The 25,826-nt window shown below is 38.6% G+C and overlaps 2 protein-coding genes across 2 annotated transcripts in view; one reads left to right on the forward strand and one right to left on the reverse strand.

Moving 5' to 3' along the window:
- The window catches only part of myef2 (myelin expression factor 2), a 21,166-nt gene extending 2,594 nt beyond the window's left edge, over positions 1-18,572 (reverse strand). Inside the window, exons 1-15 of the mRNA XM_081372849.1 lie at positions 18,411-18,572; positions 14,727-14,914; positions 10,537-10,589; positions 9,948-9,955; positions 7,412-7,505; positions 7,149-7,337; positions 6,056-6,209; positions 5,546-5,595; positions 5,397-5,457; positions 5,177-5,275; positions 4,508-4,549; positions 4,297-4,377; positions 2,444-2,533; positions 2,299-2,355; positions 1,547-1,719 (exon numbers count right to left, since the gene is read on the reverse strand). Coding sequence (XP_081228975.1) covers positions 1,547-1,719; positions 2,299-2,355; positions 2,444-2,533; positions 4,297-4,377; positions 4,508-4,549; positions 5,177-5,275; positions 5,397-5,457; positions 5,546-5,595; positions 6,056-6,209; positions 7,149-7,337; positions 7,412-7,505; positions 9,948-9,955; positions 10,537-10,589; positions 14,727-14,914; positions 18,411-18,535 — 1,464 coding nt within the window. The 5' untranslated portion in view covers positions 18,536-18,572. The remainder of the gene's footprint in view (positions 1-1,546; positions 1,720-2,298; positions 2,356-2,443; positions 2,534-4,296; positions 4,378-4,507; positions 4,550-5,176; positions 5,276-5,396; positions 5,458-5,545; positions 5,596-6,055; positions 6,210-7,148; positions 7,338-7,411; positions 7,506-9,947; positions 9,956-10,536; positions 10,590-14,726; positions 14,915-18,410) is intronic.
- Positions 18,573-23,939: 5,367 nt separating this feature from the next.
- ctxn2 (cortexin 2) lies at positions 23,940-24,421 on the forward strand (the record flags this gene model as incomplete). The annotated part of the gene is made up of 1 exon (XM_081371929.1): positions 23,940-24,421. The coding sequence occupies one exon, from the start codon at positions 23,940-23,942 to the stop codon at positions 24,183-24,185; it is 246 nt and encodes an 81-aa protein (XP_081228055.1). The 3' UTR covers positions 24,186-24,421.
- Positions 24,422-25,826: the final 1,405 nt, after the last annotated feature.

The following is a 25,826-nucleotide window of genomic DNA, read 5'->3' on the forward strand; positions in this document are numbered from 1 at the left end:
AACATAAAAACATACTCCGTCATTTTGTTTATCAGGACATCATTCAAACTGCAAAGTGTTTAAGTTACTGTTAATTAAAATGTTAAGGAAAACAAATATATTAATCTGAAATGTAGCAAATTAATTTTCAATTCATTCAGGTACAATTACCAAACATATCTCAAGGTCTTTTTGTCTTTTGTACAAGTGCAGATTGGTAAAGTGTTCAATAAATGTTTTTGTTGAGAAATCTTGTCTAACTTAAAGGTATAGCGGGAGGATGTTTTACTTCCTGGTGGGTAGTGTAAACTATTGGTCCTCCTAATTGTCAATCATTCTGGTGAATCAATCAAACTTTTCAAAAAGTGGAGAGGGCGGGTCTTATCTAAAATTTGGAAAGATCCTCCGCTATACCTTTAAGTAATTATTTGTGTTACATTTTATCTTTCAAATAGAGGTTAAAAACAAGCGCATAATCGGCCAAAATAAATCGGCAGCATTAATCGGCCGACCCTGATTTCAAAAGATCGGCATCGGCCTGAAAAAAAACATATCGGTCGACCTCTAACAGTGACACACACACACACACACACACACACACACACACACTAGAGGTCTGCTACCCGACCCGAGCCCGACGGGTCCCGAAAAATGTGCGGGTTTCGGGTCGGGTTCGGGTTAATTTTTATTGAACAGCCTCGGGTTCGGGTCGGGTTCGGGTTTGTAACTAAGAAAAACTAAATAGGCTATATAGTTTGCGTGCCGTGTGCTTTGCCTGCTTGCTGTGTGTTGTGGTGACCGACGGCACGCGAGAGAGAGAAAGTTGCGTGCGCAGATGTGCAATATATACTGCACATCTGCGCACGCAACTTTCTCTCTCTCGCGTACCGGTCACCACAACACAGCAAACAGGCAAAGCACACGGCACGCAAACTATATAGCCTATTTAGTTTTTCTTAGTTACCACCCAAAACCTGTATATATTATACAGGCTACGCAGACCACAGACACACAGGCTCTCTCTCTCTGTGTTGCCTATGCACACATTGCACATCGAGAAGAAAGCGAAAACATTGCAAAGCGAAACCGCTCTGGATGAAATGTGAATTTCAAAACAAATTAAATGAACAACAGCAATAACTTAAATAAAAGTGCTTTAAAAAACATTTCGTTTGTATAGCCTATATAATATATACAAACGAAATGTTTGTTAAGCACTTTTATTTAAAATATTATTTTAAAATATTATCGAGAAGAAACCGTTCTGGGTGAAATGTGAATTTTAAAACAAATTAAATGAACAACAGCAATAACTTAAATAAAATGCTTAAAAAAAACATTTCGTTTGTATATATATATATACAAACGAAATTATTTTTTAAAGCACTTTTATTTTATTTACTGTGAGATATAGAGTGCACCTCGGGTTCGGGCTTAACATTTAAATGTAATTGTCGGGTCGGGTCGGGTCGGGTTAGATGATCGCGGGTACGGGCCGGGTTCGGGCTTCAGTTTAAAGCCCGTGCAGACCTCTAACACACACACACACAGTCATCTTCATACGTACGTTTCTCACAAAGATCTGGCATCCGGCCTTAGACCCCGCCCCCCTGTCACTCATTCCACCCATGTGACCACCGTACTGGCCGAAGCCACGCCCCATATCCATGTTTCCCCCCATTCGGTCAAAGCCAGAATTCATGCGGTCCATTCCCATATTAAGCATTCCTCCTCCTCCACCTGAAACACACACACACACACACACACACACACACACACACACACACACACACACACAGATGACATGCGTTCACATGCAATATTGGTTCTGATAAAACACAAAGAGCAAGTAATAAAATGCAACTAATAATCGTACATGAGTATGACAGAAGACACTGTATTTGATCAGTCGTCATAGTAACACTTTACAGTAAGGTGAACGCATTAATATTACTCGATAATACATTTGTACAGTATTTATTAATGTGTGTTAATGATAGATAATAGATAAAATAATACAACTATTCACTGTTAGTGCATCTCAGCTCAGGTCCATTAAATAATATTAGATTTTAATAATTAATAACTAAATGTTGTAGAAGTATTTTTCATTGCAAATGTTGACTTATGTAATTAACTTCAAATGAAAGCTTCCTGTAAAATGTCAGTGACATCACTAACAATTGTCCAGTGAATAACGACTGTCCTGTTTCTCAGACGAGTCACATGGAAAACTTTTATGGTAGAAATGTGGTTTGTGTCAATCACAATGAGCTATAACTATATGAATATAATCTCAATGTGTGTGAGATGAGTGACCTAATCCAGAGCCAATGGGTCCAATCCCAGAATTCCCCATTCCTGCATATCCTCCAGCTGATGAGGAAGAGAACAGAGTCAGTCACCATCAGCTCAAGTGTGAACACACACACACACACACACACACACACACACACACACACACCTCCAAAGGAGTCTCCGAACTGGACGCTCATTCCCAGGTCACTTCTGCCGAAGTCTCTGTCCATCCCCGACATTCCAGAACGGTACATTTCTGCACACAAACGCAAGCATGAGACCGACAGCAAATATAGACAATCCACATGTGTGCATCCCATATCCCATGATGCAGTGCTTCACCGGACCACGAGCTGCTCGCATACAAGGAGCCGAATTCACTCTGAAGCTTGATGGCCTAACATTTGAACTGGTATCAGAAACTATATATATATATGCTGTCAAATCGATTAATCATGAATTAATTGCATCTAACATAATTCTTCTGAAGTGTTAGTGCTTTACGTAACGTGATCATGTAAGTGATTCCCTTTATCAAAGAATTTGCAGACTTTCTATCAGAATTAATATTGACTGCAGATAAAGTACTAATTGTTAGTGATTTTAATATACATGTAGATTAGAGGTGGGCGGATCGATCCTGAAGTATCGATATATCGATACTGACGTGGTATCGAAAAGGATCGATCCTCACATAAAAATATCGATCCAAATGTGTTTTTTTACCAGTAATTTTTTATTAATTTATCACGCAATTCAGTGCATAAAATAAGCTTCTAAGTTGAAAAATAAGCAAATGTTAGCGGATAATTGTGTAGGATAGAACTTTTCTCCTAGTCATCTGGATACAAAACGAAACCAATCATTCACAGAGAGCGTTCGATGCTGGTGCTCACAGGCCCAGTGCGTTTGGGAAACGAAGCCTTGCTTTCCTCTACAAAAAAAACTTAAAGAAAAAAAAAAGGAGAGCTGGAAGAAGATAGAGGTATGTGGCATTTCGTGGAGAGAGAGCGTCACTGCGTACAGAGGCTTTAAAGCTGCTAGATCTGCGTATTGTTCATCTCAGAAGAAAACAAACTCAACCCTGGGTATTTATTTCAAACATTTATTTTATGAACTTCTTCACTTATAAGATTGATAATATCAGGGAGAATACCTATGCGAGTGTCTACTACAGTATCGCCTCAGTGCACTGTAGTCTCCCTGAGGGGAAATTACACTCGCTCGTTGCTATAGGAGAGGAAGAAACTTTTAATTGTCCAGTCTTTAAATGAGCTAAACCAACATCATGTATGTTAGACCTAGGGCTGGGTATTCACACAAATTTCACAATTCAATTCGATTCCGATTCACAAGCTTGCAATTCGATTCGATTCAATATTGATTATTTTGGATATCAGGATCAATACATGGCAAATTTTCTCAAGGAAAACAAATCTCTTCATTAATGCTGTGAACTATGGGAGTCAGTGGGAGCCTGTAAACATGTAAATGGTGGTTGTCATAAAAACTTGCCAGATTTATTCAAACATGCATTAAATATTGAAGAACATATAAAGTATAATGAATATGTAATATGGTGCGTATATTTAGCAGAATGCTCCTCTCTAGAGTTAATATTTCTCGCTGACTGACGAGTTTATGGTCACTGGATATGTTTTTTCTGACGTAAATGTGACGTTACATGACAGTGTTCACAAGCTGTTTTACTGACGTCTTTCCACAGTTGAAACACTGATTGATTCCATGTCACATGATATGGACTTCGATAAGTTGTACTCTATCTTTTAACACACTTTCAGAAGCTCATTCATGTTTATCTCGCGCTGTAACTGGTGTTATTAAGGCGGAAGAGAAGATCATGTGCTTTTTTACCCAGCCCTAGTTAGACCCTATACCGACTAAGCTGAACATTCTTGTATTTCTAAAAATCGCAATATATATTATTAAGTATCACAATGTCAATTTTTCCCAATATTGTGAAGCTCTAACAGAAAGACAGACGGGATGATGTTTTACCTCCCATTCGGCCCATGGATCCCATGTCTCTGGCACCGAATCCTCCCATGCAGTCCATGCCGGAAAACCCCCCGCTCATCCCTGCGCGCGCGCACACACACACACACACACACACACACACACACACACACACACACACACACACACGTGAGCGTCCTCACAGCTGATCCCTGAGACGATCTGCTTCAGATAAACGTGACGTCTCTCTCACCACTCATGCGGTTCATGCTGCTGCATCCCGGCCCGTCCATTCCTGCGGGATCAATCAGTCCTTCATTACCCATAATCCCATCATCTGCTGGATAATGCAGCTGATACATTCAATATTCTTACTGGTGACCAATGAACATCACATTTCCTGGTCTTCGTCCCATTCATTTCAGTGAATGAACTGAACATTTAATGAATCAGTCCATTTATAGAAACTAGTGCTGGGCAACAATAAACCATAAAGTTAGTGTTTACATAACATATGTGTGTGTGCTGTGTATAATTATTTTGTGTATATATATATATATACACACACACATGCATGTGTATATTTAAGAAATATTTGCATGTATATACATTTATACATAATTTATATCATATATACATATTTTTATACATTAACACATTTTTCTTAAATACATGCATGCATGTGTGTGTATTTATATATACAAAATTATACAGACATTATATCTTTATTATTATTATGTAAACACAAACTTTAATTTTGGATGCGATTAATGTAATCATTGCCCTGCACTAATATAAACCAATTAATTCAATGATTCATTTGCAAATAAATGTTTGTGAACCCTCCAAAAGGTTAAAATAAATCAAATTAAGCATGCTGTATAATATCTGCATAAATATTTAAGAAAATATGACCACAAACCTCCAGGTCCCATGGAGGCCACGCCCCCTCCACTGAGACGGTTGGCATTTATTGGCTGCCCGCCGGGACCCAAACCCATACCGATGCCGCCCAGACCTCCTGCAACACACATCACACACACACACACACGCATGAACATATAGAATCATACACTTACATATAGATATTCACACACAGGTAAAACACAGCCTGATCTCAAACAAGCACAGAAAGCTCTTACTGGGTAACTGTGGCGCTTTCTCAGCTGGCCGGAAGTCATCTGGAGGAAGGGATTTATCATCCTACAGTAAAACAAACACATGAATGGATGCTGAAGTGCTGCTACGCTTCATAAACATAAGCTGTACAAGAACAAACACAACGTCTCACCATTTTCACATGCATCTGTCTGTCGAACAGCATCTGCCCGTTGAACATGGCTGTGGGTGGGAGTGAAGGAAGACACACAACTAAAAATAACATTTACTAGAGCTTCTGACAAAATGTTAATTGCTGTAGTCTAACATTTTGAGCCTAATAAATTTTAAATTATTATATATAAAAAAAAAAATTATGTGTGAGTGAATGGGTTTGACTCCCTCCTGAAGACTTAATCTGTTTCATTACTGGATGAATCGCCACCTACTGGATGTAATTGATACAATCATTACTTGAAGCGTCAAATTACTTTCAAAACGTGATTTAGTCTATTTTGATCACTACTGTAGACATCAGTATTTATATTCATTCATACATCCACATTTTCTTTCTTAAAGTTATTAACTCTCACCGACCCCAAACTTTTGAACGGCAGTGTATTTCAGCCGACACAGATATTGCACATCCCCAAACAAAGAGTAATGAATCTTGTTTTGCATCCGCAGGTGTTGGTGAGGATACAGATGGCTTGAACGGCCTCCAGCGGCTGCTCGAAGGACACCGTCCCCATCCCTCGGCTCTTCCCGTCTTTATCTTCTTTCACGTCTGCCCTCCTCACCGTCCCGGCCATGCCGAACACCTCCTTCAGCTTCTTCCAGCCCACCTTAAAGTCCAGCTGCGGAGAACACACACACAGGAGTTAAAGTGGAGCGTGCGCTTAAGATTACACACAGACTATGAATCAGACAAATAACCGCAGTTAATAATTTCCTACTGCTTAAGTATCTTTATTTCACAGTTAAATACTAATAAACGTTAAAAATACTAATTTATAGAGGATATGCGTGTGATGTCACCGTTGGCTGGAGTGACTGCGGTTACTGAGTGGCAGAAACACTGAGTGGCAGCATTTGTTTTCAGTATCAATGCCAAGAAAAACACACAAAACACATCTAAAGAGCTTTGAGATTTACTGTACAACTAGATTTGACAAGAAATCTGAGGTATATTTTTACAGACTGACGAAAGCTAAAGAACAGAGAGGCAAATTTATTAGTATTTATATGAAGCGTTCACGGGCAAATTTGCTTTATGTATTTCCCCGGCGTGGAAATCAGGCTCATATAAATGTGAGGAAACACGATTCCTGGTCAATATCCATGATCACTGGATCTCTGGTTAGTTGTAAGGAACACTATATGGAGTCCAAGCTTTAGTTTAAACTGATAATCGTTTGTTTTACTCGTTTCTTCACAGTTTCTCCTATTAAATGCAGTCACACCGCAGCTCTTCTGCCACTCAGTCCGGCTGAGCGAGTGTGTTCCCTCGGGATAGTGACGTCAGTGCATACTCTCTATATCAGTTTACATTCCCAAACAATCATTTTGCACTTAATTGTAATAAACCAGTGAGATTTGTGCATGCAGAAGGAGTCTCAAACATGTGTTGTGCTGCAGAAGCTCCTCCGGTGTGCCTCAAGGCTCAGTCCTGGGCCCGCTTCTCTTCACGGTCTACACGTCACCACAGATGCTATGGGTATATTCCCACTGTTACGCTGCTAATAAAGTGACGCCAGTGCAAACCCTCTATACTCGAACCGCAGTGACGGACTCACGTTGGCAACGAACACGGTGTTTCCCAGGCGCCCGGCCTGCAGCGCGCTGATGATGTCAGGAGGAATGTTGGGGTTGTTGGCGATGGAAGGAGGAACGTTAATCCCGACGGGACCGTCCTGTCCTCGTCCCGCTCCGAACATCCGGCCCGATCTCTGCAGAACACGCCGCGCATGATCCCCGTCAGGGTCCTGAAACAGGCGCACACACTCGTCACACACTATCTGCACACACACACGTGGGATGAAGGGATCTGATCATTTACCTCCTTAATGTTGAGCGGCCGTCCGTTCAGATCGTGTTTGCTCATGACTTCAATGGCTTTCTTCACAAACTCTTCATCTTTGAACTCAACCACACTGAAAGAGACAAGCAGCAGTAAGGACACGTGTGTGTGTGTGAGAGAGAGAGAAAGAGAGAGTGTGTGTGTGTGAGTGCATTTTATAAATGTTTGGGAAAACAAATTAAAATAATAATAATTCCTACTTTATGCTGCTGTCAGATACCTGAAGAAATTCTTGAAGCCAACATTCCATTGCATATTTAATTCATTGAAATATTACTTAATTTAAGCATAATCTAAATATTCAAGTATTCACTTTAGTTAAAGTCCCCCTGTAGTCAATAACTGCATCCCTTAAAACTCATCTGATCACCAAAAAGATTTTTTTCCTTGAAAAAATATTCTTCATGCCTTAAAAAAATCTTAAATGTAACTCGACACCCTCGCCTCATTTAGTATGCACGGTTCTATGAATATGCAAATGAGCCCCGCCTCCACTCACTCAGCTCAGAGATTCACTGGTTGACGATCACACGTTGATCTGATTGGTTACAAGGTAGTTTGTGACGTCAGAAACACCAGCGATTTCAAAGCGTGTTTTTGAGACTGTCTTTGGTTCACTGCAGTTTTAAGGAGGAAATACTCAGCAATGCTGTCGACTTATGAACTTACACATGGTTTGTCTTAAAGCGTATTAAAAACACCACATAGACACATAAACAACATTAAAAGCTGGATTTTCACCACAGGGGGACTTTAAATAAAGTACTGTAGTGCAAACAGTAGATGAATGCCAAGGTTATGGGTTCGATTCCCAGGCATTAAAACAAAAATATGTATAATTGCAATGCAAGTCGCTTCAGATAAAACATTTGTATAAATTAAAATGCTTACAGGTAGTGGTCGACCGATATATCGCCAAGGCCGATATATCGGCCGATATTTGGCACTTTTAAAATATCGGCATCGGCCGATAAGTTTTTCTGATTGGGCGATGTGTTGGAAGCGGGACTTTTATTTTGGCGGGCGGTGTTGAGAACACCAGCGCCTGAGAAGAGAACGGCAGCGCCTGATCACACACACAGCGCTCACTCACATTCTCCGTCTTCATTATAGTTTACTATCTCTGTCAGTCATATCTAATACTTTGTTAGACAGAACTGGTAAACAAAGAAAGTAAATGGTATGCGAAAAAGTAAAGTGTTGCTTTTATATTATTATTCGTTACAGAAAAGGCTACAAACAATTAGGCTAAAATACTTTCTCATTTAGTCAAAATTCAGCAAATGCGTATCTACATCATTTAAACGACTCTCTGAATATCTAATAAACATTTAATTTCACAAACCTTGCAGAGTTAATGGAATCCAGCTGTGAGATCATGTGAAGTGTGCGTCTGTAGCCTGATAAACGTGTGACTGCGAGTGACGATTGGTCCGTGTGAAGTGAGTGAATGCAAACAGAAGGTCAGCTTCAGGAGACGCGATCGAAAAACTTTTAATCCTTCATTTTTAAATATGCTGTGCTATATCCAGTTGCCCACTGTGTCATATTCATATCGTTTTCACTGTGTGCTGTATGTAATATTAGCGTTACCATGTCTTTATTTGAAAAAATATGATTACCAGTGCGCACAATATTACCAGATTACTGAGTGCAATGTTACAGTGTTTACTTCCTTTTTATTCACATATTCATATATTTTTAAACAATTACTTTATTTGTGAAAAATACTGTAATAGGATTGCAGATTAAAGAAGTTGCCATCTTAAGTATAAGCATGTTTATTTTAAAGATTTGTTTTCTAATTTATTTAAAATACAGAATAAAATAAATATAAAGTATATAATAAAAATATCGGCTTTATATCGGCCATCCTGCTCTCTAAGATATCGGCATCGGCCATCAAAAAAACAATATCAGTAGACCACTACTTACAGGGTTCGTACAGATACTGTAAAATGAAATTCCAGGACTTTCAAGGACTTTTCAAGCACTACAATCTCGCTAATTTAAAACAATATCTTTATTATCTTTCAAATTCTAAAAAAGGTAACCCGATAAATAAAAATATACTAATAAAACAAAATGGTACAAATAAAGTGCAGCACATGCCAAGTATGCAAAGGCTGCGGTAACTTTAACCATTGAGAGGATACTATGACAAAGATATTGCTTTCCTTATTCAAATTATTTTTTTCTCCCATGAATATATGATTGAGCTGAAGAATGACAGCTGTTTCATATACTTGGACATGAGGAATATTACGCTCATAGTCATGCGAAATGTCTTTATATCTTTATCAGACAGGCTGCAACATTAATTTTGAATGAAAATATTGTTTCACAACAATAATTTTCAATAATTCAAGCACTTTTTTAAGTAACTCTTCATGAAAATGGCTGTTTTCAAGGGTTTTCCAGGACTTACATTTAAAAAAGTCAAATTCAAGCACTTGTACGAACCCTGTGTTTAGTTTTTGCTGAATGAATTCAAATGTTGTGAGGCGGTTCTTACCCACAGCCCTGCAGACGCACGTCCCAAGAAGAAGAAGAAGAGGAGGAGGAGGAGGAGGAGGAAGAGGAGAAGAACATCATCAGAATCACGTCAACTCAAACAACTTCAACTCATTTATCATTAGTGCTTCAGAAAGATCAATTACAACATGCTCATGAAGTACGGAGCGTTTTAATCAGCTCGTTTACATTTCATTGGGACGTGGCTACAGTGAGATGGACAAATGAAAGCAAATAAACTCAGAAAGGGGCAAATGAAACTTGATCTTGTTGTTACGGGAGAGAGAGAGAGAGAGAGAACGGATCAAACGGACAGATGGATGAAGGGGTTTAAGGAAAGACACCTGACAGATAGATGACTCTCGTAGGTCAGTTGGCATGATCTTAAATCCAAATCAAAAAACACCTAAGCAATCATCAGATGTGAGACAGATGGACCCCAGCCAAACGGGTCAGCACCTCCAAAATAATCATCATAATAGTCTTTACTGTAACATCAACACACCATCCATCCCAAAGGTCAAAGGAACAACAGTGTAATCGGCTCTACCGGAATGCGATTTTAACCTCGCAGATTCACCAACACTTACCCTTGACTTTCCTTCTCCATCCTTAAAGAGTTCCACGTATGTAACCTCACCAACTACATGAGACATACAAAGGGAAAATACCACAGAGAACAAGGCATTTAAATCACCAGTGGATCGCCCCGAGTGCAACGCTAACACATACACCTGAACCCTGCGGCCCGCTCCACGAGCGCCGCCTCAAACCGATGCATTTATTCCACTATATACAGGTGCAGAGTAGAGCAGCGCGAGCAATCGCAACTCCATCGCACTTAGAGGAGGAGTTCACTTCAAGATGAGAGTTAGCCCATGATTTACTCACCCTGAACCCATCCTAGTGTATATGACATTCTTCTTTCAGACGAATACAATCAGATACAAAAATATGTCCTGGCTCTTCCAAGCTTTATAATGCCAGTGGATTGCAACCAATAGATTGAAGCTCAAAAAATTACATCATTTATATAGTGCGTTATAAAAAACATTAATAAATAACATTAATAAAATTTAACTTCAACATTATAAAAAGTGCATCTATCCATCATAAGTGCATCTGTCCATCATAAAAGTGCATCTGTCCATCATAAAAGTGCATCTATCCATTATAAAAGTGCATCTGTCCATCATAAAAGTGCATCTGTCCGTCATAAAAGTGCATCTGTCCATCATAAAAGTGCATCTGTCCATCATAAAAGTGCATCTGTCCATCATAAAAGTGCATCTGTCCGTCATAAAAGTGCATCTGTCCGTCATAAAAGTGCATCTGTCCGTCATAAAAGTGCATCTATCCGTCATAAAAGTGCATCTATCCGTCATAAAAGTGCATCTATCCATCATAAAAGTGCATCTGTCCGTCATAAAAGTGCATCTGTCCATCATAAAAGTGCATCTGTCCGTCATAAAAGTGCATCTGTCCATCATAAAGTGCATCCGTCCATCATAAAAGTGCTTCTGTCCATCATAAGTGCATCTATCCATCATAAGTGCATCTGTCCATCATAAGTGCATCTATCCATCATAAGTGCATCTATCCGTCATAAAAGTGCATCTATCCGTCATAAAAGTGCATCTATCCGTCATAAAAGTGCATCTATCCATCATAAAAGTGCATCTGTCCATCATAAAAGTGCATCTATCCGTCATAAGTGCATCTGTCCATCATAAAAGTGCATCTATCCATCATAAAAGTGCATCTGTCCATCATAAAAGTGCATCTGTCCGTCATAAAAGTGCATCTACCCGTCATAAAAGTGCATCTGTCCATCATAAAAGTGCATCTATCCATCATAAAAGTGCATCTGTCCATCATAAAAGTGCATCTGTCCATCATAAAAGTGCATCTATCCATCATAAAAGTGCATCTATCCATCATAAAAGTGCATCTGTCCATCATAAAAGTGCATCTGTCCGTCATAAAAGTGCATCTACCCGTCATAAAAGTGCATCTGTCCATCATAAAAGTGCATCTATCCATCATAAAAGTGCATCTGTCCATCATAAAAGTGCATCTGTCCGTCATAAAAGTGCATCTGTCCATCATAAAGTGCATCCGTCCATCATAAAAGTGCTTCTGTCCATCATAAGTGCATCTATCCATCATAAGTGCATCTGTCCATCATAAGTGCATCTATCCATCATAAGTGCATCTATCCATCATAAGTGCATCTATCCGTCATAAAAGTGCATCTATCCGTCATAAAAGTGCATCTATCCATCATAAAAGTGCATCTATCCATCATAAAAGTGCATCTATCCATCATAAAAGTGCATCTGTCCATCATAAAAGTGCATCTATCCGTCATAAGTGCATCTGTCCATCATAAAAGTGCATCTATCCATCATAAAAGTGCATCTGTCCATCATAAAAGTGCATCTGTCCGTCATAAAAGTGCATCTACCCGTCATAAAAGTGCATCTGTCCATCATAAAAGTGCATCTATCCATCATAAAAGTGCATCTGTCCATCATAAAAGTGCATCTGTCCATCATAAAAGTGCATCTATCCATCATAAAAGTGCATCTGTCCATCATAAAAGTGCATCTGTCCATCATAAAAGTGCATCTATCCATCATAAAAGTGCATCTATCCATCATAAAAGTGTATCTTCCCGTCATAAAAGTGCATCTGTCCATCATAAAGTGCATCCATCCATCATAAGTGCATCCGTCCATCATAAAGTGCATCTGTCCATCATAAAAGTGCATCTGTCCATCATAAAGTGCTCCCCACTGCTCTGGCGGGTTAATAAAGGCCTTCTGAAGTCTTGTGAAAAATGTTCATATTTAACATGTTACAAAGTAAAATTCTAGCTTCCAGCCAAACGGCCATACGCAATATACTTGAAGCTAGTTATTTTACTTTATAAAGTTTTAAATATTAATATTTTTCCTACACAAACTCATCGTTTTGCTTCAGAAGGCCTTTATTAATCCCTCGGACCCGTTTAGAGTTTGTTTATGATGAATAGATGCACTTTTATGAGCTTCAATCTGTTGGTTGCGATCCACTGCCATTATAAAGCTTGGAAGAGCCAGGACATTTTTTAATATAACTCTGTGTTCGTCTGAAAGAAGAGTGTCATACACACCTAGGATGACTGGAGGAAGAGTAAATCATGGGCTAACTTCCATTTTAAAGTGAACTCCTCCTTTAAAACGATTTGGCTTATCGTGATTTTGAAATCGCAAAGGCTGTGATCATTAGTAATGCGCAGCTTGTCAGTGCCGTACGGCTCAGTAAACGCTGCTCACTCTGAAAGCACTGTGAGTTCCAGTCGCTTATAACGTGCATTTGAAAAAGCAACACGCGTCAAACATCTTTCCAGACATGAGAAGCGTTTATGAACCTCTTGTCCAACAAAAGACGACATTAATAACACGCTTTTCCTCCAAACTCACTTCATAAGGACAGCTGAGCTCCTCCTCCTGTGAGATGATGAGCTTCTGACACAGAATAAGGCAGTCGTGTGTTTATTACTCGTGTTTAATCAAAGCGCTTCAGTCTTCTGTTGATTCAGAGACAGACAGTGTGATGACCAGAGAGATTTCCTGGAATGACTTTTTCCTCTTAGGACAAATCTTATAAGGAACATTACTTAATTAATCTGCTGCTTCTGTTAGCTAAATTTAGTATTCATAAATGTAAATTTGGAGGAAACCAGCCTTTTTTTTTAATTTTAAGATCAGAAATTCAACAACACCTAAACACAATATTGGGTTTAAAAAATAAGAAACTGTAAAGTGTGTTTCAATCTGGAAACATTTCCACATTTTTGATGAAGTTTTAAGTTTGTCACTGTTTTTTCTACATGTCTTTTGTTTGTTTACTCATTGTACCCCCCCCCCCACTGTAGTTGCAATTCTTTAAAATCAATAAAAAAAAAATATATAACACGTGTTATTGTACTTCTGCGTGCATATTTGGCGTGTGTGTGTGAGACGCCCTCAGGTGTTCAGAGGGATATGTGTGTGTGTGTGTGTGTGTGTGAGACGCCCTCTGGTGTTCAGAGGGATATGTGGTGTGTGTGTGTGTGTGTGTGTGTGTGTGTGACGCCCTCTGGTGTTCAAAGGGATATGTGGGGTGTGTGTGTGTGTGTGTGTGTCGCCCTCTGGCGTTCAGAGGTATATGTGGTGTGTGTGTGTGTGTGTGTGTGTGCGTGTGTGTGAGAGACGCCCTCTGGTGTTCAGAAGGATATGTGGTGTGTGTGTGTGTGTGTGTGTGTGTGTGTGTGTGTGTGTGTGTGTGTGTGTGTGAGAGAGACGCCCTCTGGTGTTCAGAAGGATATGTGGTGTGTGTGTGTGTGTGTGTGTGTGTGTGTGTGTGTGTGTGTGTGTGTGTGTGTGTGTGAGAGAGACGCCCTCTGGTGTTCAGATGGAACAACATTTACTACCGATCACTGACAAACTGCGCATAAAATGATCGCAGCCTTTGCCAAATCGCGTGCGGTTTCATTGCGATTAATCGTGCAGCTCTAGTGCAAAGATGTAGAAAAATCACAGGTTTGACCACCCACCTGTACAAATCCTTCAAAATATCAGTGAGATCAAGCTAGTGAGAGACTACAGCAGATACCAGAATAGCCTAGAGTCAAAAACATGTTCACACCGCCCAGAACAGCGTCCGGAGACGAAGAAAACACGCTCGTTCTACATGACAGATACGAGAGAGGGAGAGGACGGGACGGGGACGCTGCGCTGTCTGTGTGCGTTACCTTTCTCGCGCATTAGATCTTTAATAGCCTGCCACTTCATATCATAAGGGATATTGCTAATGAACACCCGGTTCCTGAGCGAGGCCTTCTTGTCTCCGCCAGCGTGACGCTCTTTATACGGATGGTAGCGGTGAGACTTCCGGCCCCCGGAGCTTTTCTCCTTGGGCTCCGGCTTCTCCTCGGCGTCGCTGCAAACACACACAGAGAAGACGACACTTCAACACACACCGGAGAGTACAAAGCAGTTCAGCTACACAGGCTAAAGGCCTATTTAAAAAATATATATATGTTATTTATATATATAAAAAATGTTTTATATATATATATATATAATAAAAATATTTATATATTAAATATATTATTACTGTCAACATTATAAAAAAACACTATTTTTAAAATATTTTTAATGCGTTAAACTGTAAAAAATTTTTTTGCATGCATTAATATTTTACGCAATTAACGCAGCATTCGTTTTTTCTGTCACCGTTTGCTCCGCGTTACATTATACGATTACGCTCTTATTCATGCAAATGCTTTTAAACCATTCACACGCGACAAAAGAGAACGCTCTGCCTTTGTCACCACACGACACACACACACGCCAGAATCGAATTCTTTCGCGCTTGAACGAAAACTAACACACAATTATGCCAAACTGTCAATTTTGTCGAGTATCCTCCCTCAAAATATTGAATGGCGATAATTAATGTTTAAAATTGGGGGGAATTTTTTTTTTCATGGAGATATATATATACTATATATATATCTCCATGAAAAAAAAAATTCCCCCCAATATATATATCTTCATTACAAGAACGATAACTATAACTACACAACATTGTTCTGTTTACTATACGAGCGATCCGGTTTCGACGTCTGCCGCTTTAAATGCTGGAGGACGGATTCTGATTGGCTGTTGATGTTTATCATTCGCTCTGAAAGTCATATTGTTTCTCGGTTTCGTTATCGCTATTATTGTGCAATTTGGAACAATTCTTTAAAATCTGTATCTTTATCATTATAGTTATTGTGTGAACAAGCCGTTATTCCTAAAACTACACACATCACATCAGCAAACACTCAATTTTAGAGGAGAAATAGTTTTTAGAAAATTTTCCAACTCCCAACTACTACTTCATTTACTTTTTAAAATTTTGACACAAAAGTTTCAGTATTTAACCTGTAATAGTTGTTTTCAAATGCAATTGCGTAAAAAATAAATAAAAAATATATTATTCATAAAATAATTTTCACCAATGGTTCTGTCAACATTTAGTGATAAAACCCCTTAAAAAAAAAACACATTTTCACTTAAAAAAAAAAAATCACTACAAGCAAAAACATTTTGAGACACATTTAGACGTTTGTCCTCTTTCCTATTGTGACGTATATAATAAACCTAGCATTATATTACTTAAAATTGAACTTCAGCATTATATCGAGGCCCTAAAACATGCAAGAAATAAAAAAGTAAAACAGATGTATAGAAGTTTTTAATCCTTTTCTTTTTGGATTTTTTATAAGATATCCCCGGTATACAGGGCCGGTTCTAGACATTTGGAGGCCCTAGGCAAAATTCATGTTGGAGGCCCCCCACCCCCAATAAAAAACACTTGAAACAAATATGATTCCTAACTTTTTTATTTATACAACATTTCATTTTAAATTTAGTATATTTTTACTTACACAGTACATAAGTTTGGACAAATTACTATTTTTAATGTTTTTGAAAGAAGTCTCTTATGCTCATCAAGCCTGGATTTTATTTGATCAAAAATACAGAAAAATAATATAGTGAAATATTATTACAATTTAAAATAATGGTTTTCTATTTTACTATACTTTAAAATATATTTCTGTGATGCAAAGCTGAATTTAGTGTCACGTGATCCTTCAGAAAACTTTATAATATTCTGATTTATTATCAAATGTTAGAAATGGTGCTTAATATTTATTTTATAACATGTGATACTTTTTTTCAGGATTTTTTGATTATTAAAAAGTTGTTTTAAAAAAGTCTTCACTATCACTTTTATATATTTAACACATCCTCGCTGAATATTCCTGTTTTTTTTTTCTGTATTTTTGATCAAATAAAAGCAGGCTTGTAGAGCATAATAAGAAACTTCTTTCAAAAACAATAAAAATAGTAATGGGTCCAGACTTTTTACTGGTAGCCTACTACATCAAACTTTATCTAAAGTAATCTCTTTTTTGTTTAATGAAGATGTTATTGTTCTTGTTGTTATTTTGCTGGTGTATTCAGTTTATTCACAGTTCCAGAATACCACTTCAGTAGATGAACATAAACGTGCTTTTATAATTGTTTTCATAGCTGCGTTATGGGCAGATATTGCATTGCTACCTTAAATATGCTATACACAAATCAAGTGGAAGAGAAAGATACGATCGCTACTGAGCAGGGAAAAAAATCTAAACTAATATTCGTATAGGCTATGATGTCAGGGTATTATCTAATCATCAGCAGAATATAGAAGATAGACCCATAGATATGAGATCCTTTATTTGAAACATTTAAAAATGTTGCAGTGTGTTGGTTTTTTAACTTTGAATACAAACGTCTTATCTTTTACTTTTGTAGCTTTTTTACTAGTCAGCTCCCAACGCGATGTTATTCATTGTACGCGCAAATTCAAAGCGTCGCGTCTGGGCACGTTAATGACGCTCGCACTCTTTTAAACTCGTAGACTAACAAAGCGGTGAATGATTTTTCCAGAAATGACGCTGATCTACTGTAGCCCACACGTTTATATTTAAAATACATTGCAATCACTCCAAAATCGATGACCTGCATTACGAGCTGTGCTTCTTTGCGTGCCTATGTAGACTTTTGTACAGTCATGGGCTGGCGTTAATGTGACGTAATGTAACAGTCTATGGTTAAGATAAACATCGTCACTATTTTTAGTTAATTAATAAATTTTGAAATAAATTGTAGATAGGACATTTGTACATTTATTTATTTATTTTTTATTTTTTTGTCCCTCTGTCTGGGCCCCATCCCGCCAATCGGGCCCTAGGCACGTGCCTAGTTTGCCTTTGCGTTAATCCGGCTCTGCCGGTATATATATATATATATATATATATATATATATATATATAAAAATTATATCTATTTTATAGTTTTTTTCTTTCTGTTGTTTCCTTTGACGCTATTATTAATGCAAGTTAATAGATAACAGTTGCATACATTGTGATACTCCATGCTTGTATATTGTTATTATTCTGTTATGCAATGAATAAAATAAAAGAACAATGTGGGCGGGGTTTGATTTTGACCGCGAGGAATTGTTTGGATGGTAGTGATTTGCTGCAATATTTCATAAAAACCCTAAGAATTGTCCATTTTGATTTCATGGTGACTTTAACAACGAACAATCGCTAATGATGGGGAGGTTGCCATGGGTTACCGCTCTGATTGGCGCGCGCCACTAATGAAAGCAGCGCCACAAAACAAACCGATGACAGAGAAATACGCGCTGAGAGGAACGGATAATTGGAGAAACTATCTAAAGACACACTCGTGACGAACCGCGACTGATCTGAAGATAGAAACAAACGCAATTCTTCCTTTCTCTGTGAACGCGCGCAGGCCGCGCAAACAACACGCACGTAATAGACGCAACACATGCAGTATTTGTGATTTAAAAAGCTCCAAATTACGTTTTAACGCCATTTGTGTTCTCCTGTGTCTGCTGGGGCTCCGGCTCTCCTTCGTCAGTCGGAGAATCGCCTGATTCTTCTTGCTTGTTGTCAGTGAGATCGAGCGCCAGCTCCGCGTCCGCCATCACTACTGATCTCTCTCAAGCGCGCGTCCGCGCTCAGTTATCGCGAGAAGATGCGAGAGGAAAATGGCGTTTGAGATTTTGCTGGAGGCTGAAATGTTTTTTCCCGCTCAAATCTGTGAAGGCCTCTAGCTGGCATAAATGCATTGGTGTTCCTCAGAGCTTTCAAAGTCAAGTCACTTTTATGTCTATAGCGATTTATACAACACAGTATCAAATACGATTCACAGTTATTATAACTATTATCCAGAAAATAATAATCCTTTCAGTACTGTATCTGAACCACCAAATCAAACAGGAGTATTCGTGCTCTGTTCCAGAAATATGTCTCTTGTCCTGTTGCCATATTTTATTGAAACAGATTGGGTGAAATTAACAGGGCTAGAGTGTAGTCTTATATAAGTGTCTTATACATCATTGCTATCCCACAAAATGTTTTTTTTTTTTTTTTTTACAAAGGTTTATTTCTGACGACTTTGATGTAAATTGCTTCTTCTGTGGTCTCCAAACTGAAGATGAATCTCATTTATTTTGGTATAGTGAGTATACTAAGAATTTTTGGCAAACATTTAAAGTTTTTTTTTATCCTGAAATCTCATATGAATATGTAAATCTGGGTTAGCCTATTTACATCGTGAAAGAGGACAGTCAGATGTTTTTGTTAGATTTGGTTTCTCGCCAAGTATTTTGTACACAAGTGTAAATATTGTAAGTGTAAGCCTTTCTTCAACCTTTTTCTGGAAGAGTCAAAAACAATATATGTATTTTATTTCTGACTCTTCCAGTAAGAAAGCTGTAAAGACTGTGAATCTTTTAAAAAGGTATATTATTGTCCTGCTCCCTGGCATGTAATATAGTATTGTCAATCTGTGTTACTTTTGTTATGATATAATAAAAAAAAGAAATAAAAAAGTACTGTATCTGAACGCCGTCTGAAACTTTCTAGCACTTCTCGTGTTTATTTCCTCTTGAAGATGATTGACTTGTTGTATTCCTCGAATTCGCTTCATATAAAAGCGTCGAATAAATGTAAAAGTAATGAGAGTCATGATATACTGTGCAATAAACTAGTTTTATAATGCCAGTAGAGCGTATCACATAAAAAAAACGGATGGAAAAATCCCACAGGTTATCCTCACTCGTATGACCCAATCATAAGACTTTTTCATGTTTAAAAACCCAATTGATATAAATGTGTAAAATATTATTTGGAAAATATTTAGTTTATATTAAATTACATTATTACTGTTTTCTACTAATTGTAGTACTGTTCTGTACATGTGTTTTTTATTTATTTATTTGTTATTTTAATTTAATGTTGTATTTATTTTAATAGCCTATATTTTTATTATATATATATATATATATATATATATATATATATATATATATATATTAAGATCAATTTGTCTTGTTTATTTTTTTTTAAATTTTAATATTTCATATTTAGATAGTTTAATCATATTTTTAAATGTTTATTATTAATGAATTTTTTAAAAATGTTTTGTTTTAATATTTTTTTTATTTAATTAATATTATATTAAGATCAATTTTCCTTTAATCAAATGTTTTATTTATTTGAATCATTTTTATTTAGTTAGTTTAATCTTATTTTATATATATTTTAAAGTTTATTATTAATTCATTAATATATTTTAATCAAATGTTTTATTTTAATCATTTTTATTTAGTTAGTTTAATCTTATTTTGGAGATCAATTTGCCTTTTTATTTATTTATTTAGTTTCATCATAGTTTATAAATATATTTTTACTATTAGCTAATTTTTTATAAAATATTTGTACTTGTTTTATTATTTATTTATAATTTTGTCTTATTTATTTATCCTATTAATCAAATGTTTTATTTATTGTAATTTTATATTATTTATGTATTTATTTAAATCAAATTGTATTAATTAATAAAAAATAATCAAATGTTTGATTTTAATCCTTTTTAAAAATGCATTTAGTATAATTATTTCTAGATTTTTTACATTCGTTTTCTCTAGTTCACCACAGTTTGAAAACTCCTGCCCCATAGCAAACACCTTCAAACTCTCGAATGACAACCCACAACACCCTAGCAACACCTTGGTAACCACCCACAACACCCTAGCAACACCTTGGTAACCACCCACAACACACCCAAATCTCTCACATTTCCATCAAATCTGAAAAATCTTGTATTGCGGTATTGAATTGGGTTAAAGGGCGTCACTGTGCCTTTAAAGCAGGCTGAGCCGCATCAGTTCATCTAACGATGCTTTAAGAACAAGGTCTAATTGAGTTGGCACTCAGAAAGAGCCAGCTCTCATCTCGAGAAGAACAGCCTTCTGGGAATTCACAGAGCAAACCAAATAACCAGGAACAGGAGCATCAGCAGCTGAGACTAACAAGTGGTTTCTGATCTGAGAGTGTGTGTGTGTGTGTGTGTGTGTGTGTGTGTGTGAGAGCTCGGGAAGCGCAGGCAGGAGGACTGAGTCTCTCTCTCGAGCCGGAGGAGCTCACACACACTTCTCTGCAGGGATGATGAAGGGAACCACTGACACACACTGACAGAATGAGGCCGAAATGAAGGTGAGATTGATTGATTTCTTCATCCTCGTCCTCCTCGTCTCTCTCTGAAACTGTTTTCCTCTGCATGATGATGACATGCGGTTCTCGGTCGAGCCGCTGAACGCAACAGGTCGTCCTCCTGCATGCTCAGATTAAACATGTCGTCCGAGTCTCTGACTCTGCAAACGCGGTCAGCTCTGGCTCCTCAAGTGTGTGTTTTGCTGCATTCGGCTCCAGTTCTGCTGCAGTTCTGAGAGACGGTTCATATCACCTGTGATGAGACTTATGCTGGTTACTAATAGAGCAAGGGAGTCTCTCTCACACACACACACACACACACACACCCAACATACTCATGCACACACACTTACACAATCTTGCACACTCTCTCTCTCTCTCACACACACACACTCTCTCTCTCTCTCTCACACACTTTCATCCCTCCGGTTTACTGAAGATATAATTTTGCATTAATGATTCGTCATGATGCACCAGTGAACACTGTCTATTGTTAGAACTTTTCAGTGATAGTTCACTCGAACACTACTGATAATTTTGCTCTTAGAAATACGAATATAACATCAGAATAATTCAATTAATCCCTCAGCCGGTAAGACGACTTTCTCCATGATTCATTACGCCTGCATTCTTTCTTTCAGTCTTTCTGTTGTGTCACACTGGCCATATTCACATGCACTTCAGCGATTATTAAAGACTTGAAGGAAGTTTGCATGTAAATCTAGTCCAAATATTCCTGTATCCTGTATTGGTCACACTATTATTTTCTGCAATGCTCCACTATGAAATTCCATTCGTTGGCCACTAGTTACATAAATGAGTAAATGTTGATGTATCTGTTATTTGTTTATGTCATGTTGTTTATGGAAGGCTGTTTCCAAAAATATGTTTTGGCATAATGTGTACAAGGTGTAAACAATAAATAGGCCTATGCAAATCTGTGAAGTCTTATTATTACACAAAGTCTTGGTGTTGTTTTCAGGCTCTACTAGAACAGGTTTTCCTGCTGTAATGTTTGATTATTCTCCTCATATTCTCCATTGTTGCGGCTCCTCTCTTCCCAGTCTGTCAGTAACGCTCTGTTTACTTCCTGTCTCTATGAAGCCCCTCCTTCTGAAAAGCTCCTAGTTTCTTTACTAAGTGACATCGCCACCTACTGGCCAGGCAGCAGAATACAGCGTTTTTAGTTGTTGTCGTGGATCCTGGTGAACAGGGATCGTTTTGACAACTTGTACATGAACAATGCAAAGGAAAAACCTTTTTCCGTGTTGTTGTGTAAACGTATACCGAATAACTCCCTTTAGAGGGACTTTGCAGATGTTTTTCATGCTCAAACAGCAACATTACAAACAAAAGACAGGTGAACATGGAAATAAGCAAAATAGAAAATAGGCCCTTATCATACACCCGATGCAGTGCAGCGGCCGGCGCGACGCAAGTGTGTTTTGCTAGTTTCAGCCCAACGCAGTTTTCATTTTTATGTCCTGTGCCACGTCATTTTTACCCATTTGTTCGCTCATGGGCTGCTGGTCTGAGAACGAGTGTGTGTTCAGGCGCATTGTTGGAGCATTGCTATTTTGAGGAACAGAAATAGACTGAGCCATTGACCAACCGGAACCTGGTCTAAAGTCAATGGCGCAATATTTTTTTAGTAATAGTAGATAGTTAGTAATATGAGCCTATAGGTAGGTCCACAAAAGAGTGATCTGTTATCAGAGGAAACTGTCTAAGTTATATATTTCAGAAATGTACATATACAAATCACAGTTAGCTAAAAATGTATTAATTTAAACAATGTAATAATTTAATGCATAAACAATGAGCTAATTGAAGTAATGAATACTTGTTTGTTAACAAATGATTATGACATTTAGAAAAATATTCGTGAATAGCGAATCCGCCATGGCGCGAGTGCAACTGGCTTTTTAAGGGAATGGGAGATGAGACTCTGATTGGTTTATTGCACGTTACGCCCAAAACACACCCATTACTCATTAAGAGAATTTTAGATCAGAGACCCTTTTAGATCATGCGCCGGGAGCACCGACCATTTTTTCCTGTCAATAAACTAGAAAAAGTGGATTCGGACACGACCTAAGTGCACTTGCGCCCTATACTTTAGACCATGCGCTTAGATCCTTAAAATAGGGCCCATGAAGTGTTGCTTCGAAATGAGCCTGTGTCTGATTGACTCCATAAAATATCCCTTACCTTCACAAGCGTCCATCCATCCTTGTTGATCCCCCACCTATCACACTCTCACACACACTTACTCACTCACACACACACACACACACACACACATCGCTTTTAAAAACGATACCATTATTATCTCTGTGTAAACTACAAAAACACGAATTTGTGAAAACAGTGACGTCATGCACATGCATAATTACGTGGTCAGTCTAAAGGCGCAAAGTTTCTTTACAAAGTGACATCGCCACCTACTGTGCAGGCAGCAGAATACAGCGTTTTTAGTGCCTGAGAACACTTTCCCAAAGCTAGAACCCCATAAATTTAAATTTGCATCTGGCAGACGTCTTTATCCAAAGCGAGTAAAACATTGCATTTCAAGGTACACATTTACATTCTTATCAGTAACTCCATTTGCAGGGACTTTGTGATTTGCAGATGTTTTTCAAGCTCAAACAACAACATTACACACTAATGAAACTTAAACATGGAAATAAGCAAAACAGTTATGAAGTGCTGCTTTGAAATGAGCCCGTGTCTGATTGATTCCTTAAAATATCCCTTACCTTCACAGGTGTCCATCCATCCTCGCTGATCCCCAATATCGATGCGTGAGGATGAAGGGGCTCGTCCGGGAACATGTGTAGCGTTCATTACAACCACAGTCTGGCGGCCATGAGCAGCGGAGACATCATGGCCTATTCCCTGAGCCTGGAGCAGAAGACGGCCTTCGCGTTTGTGGGGATGTTGCTGGTGTTTCTGGGCTTGTTGATCGTCAGGTGTTTCCGGATCCTGTTGGACCCCTACAGTAGCATGCCATCCTCGAGCTGGGGCGACGGGCTCGAGGGGCTGGAGAAGGGCACTTTCGAATATGCTCTCACCTGAGAACACCTTCCCAAAGCTAGAGCCCCATACATTTACATTTATGCATTTGGCAGATGGCTTTATCCAAAGCAACTTACATTGCATTTCAAGGCTCACATTTACATACTTATCAGTTCTTGCTTTCCCTGGGGATCGAACCCATGACCTTGGCGTTGCAAGCGCCAGTGCCCCACTGTTTGAGCTACAGGAAAGCACAAAGCCTTTACCATAAATCATAAAGCCTTCGCATCATACGGGGCCGTAAACACAGGATGTTTAGAGATCTTTAACACACCATCCCCTAAAAGAAAGCGTAATGTTCAGTGATGCAAATGCAGTGGCGAAAGACGTCAGCTTGATGCTGCGATGGACCACAAGAACGCGTCCTGCGTGAACGTCCTTAAGCAGTGTGAGAATTCATCAAGATCTCCTATATCACACGCAGAAAGGGGTTTTGTCTTGTTTTTCAGTACAAATACTGTATCTAAACATTCTTAAATCAAGATGCATTTATTTGAGACTTAAGATGACTTAAGATATTAAGTCTTGTTTTCTGAAAAATTGCTCAAAATGAAAGGTGCAGTAAGCGATTTCTGAGAAATGCTGTTAAATTGTATAGGACTGAGCAGCACAACACACTTGTAGCCAATCAGCAGTAGGGGGTGTGTCTACTCATGATGGGGGAGGAGACAGAGTGAGCCAATCAGCAGTAGGGGCGTGTCCACTCATGAAAGGGGAGGAGACAGTGTGAGCCAATGAGCAGTAGGGAGTGTGTCTACTCATGATGGGGGAGGAGACAGAGTGAGCCAATCAGCAGTAGGGGGCGTGTCCACTCATGATGGGGGAGGAGAGAGTGAGCCAATCTGCAGTAGGGGTGTGTCCACTCATGATGGGGGAGGACAGACTGAGCCAATCAGCAGTTGGGGGTGTGTCTACTCATGATGAGGGAGGAGACAGAGTGAGCCAATCAGCAGTAGGGGTGCGTGTCCACATGATGGGGGAGGAGAGAGTGAATCAATCAGCAGTAGGGGGCGTGTCCACTCATGAAGGGGGAGGAAAGAGTGAGCCAATCAGCAGTAGGGGGCGTGTCCACTCATGAACGGGGAGGAGAGTGAGCCAATCAGCAGTAGGGGGTGTGTCCACTCATGAAGGGGGAGGAAAGAGTGAGCCAATCAGCAGTAGGGGGTGTGTCCACTCATGAAGGGGGAGGAAAGAGTGAGCCAATCAGCAGTAGGGGGCGTGTCCACTCATAAAGGGGGAGGACAGAGACTAAGCCAATCACCAGTAGGGGCGTGTCCACTCATGAGGAGGGGGAGGAGAGAAAGTGAGAGGGAGATTTAAAAAAGAGTGTAGAAAAAGAGAGATGGCTGAGAGACATTACAACGAGGAGTATTCTCAGAGGAATATTTCAGGCAAGAGCTTTAGGACACGCGTTTATAGAATATTTGAAAGGCTTTCCGTCGCTGGAGAGACCTAAGCGGGAAGTTTCTACTCCATACACTAGTAACATTGGTGTTAATATCTTCAGTCATTTAAGATTTAAGAATGTTTAGAAATTTGGAAAACAAGACAAAAAAAACTGAGGAAGGATATCATTTTTTTTTTACAGTGAATTTGGAGTATGATGTCACGTCATCTAGCCCCTGGGCATCTCAGGGAAGA

The sequence above is a fragment of the Scardinius erythrophthalmus genome (genome assembly GCF_964197995.2).
Source record: "Scardinius erythrophthalmus genome assembly, chromosome: 8".
In the NCBI taxonomy this organism is placed as follows: domain Eukaryota; kingdom Metazoa; phylum Chordata; class Actinopteri; order Cypriniformes; family Leuciscidae; genus Scardinius; species Scardinius erythrophthalmus.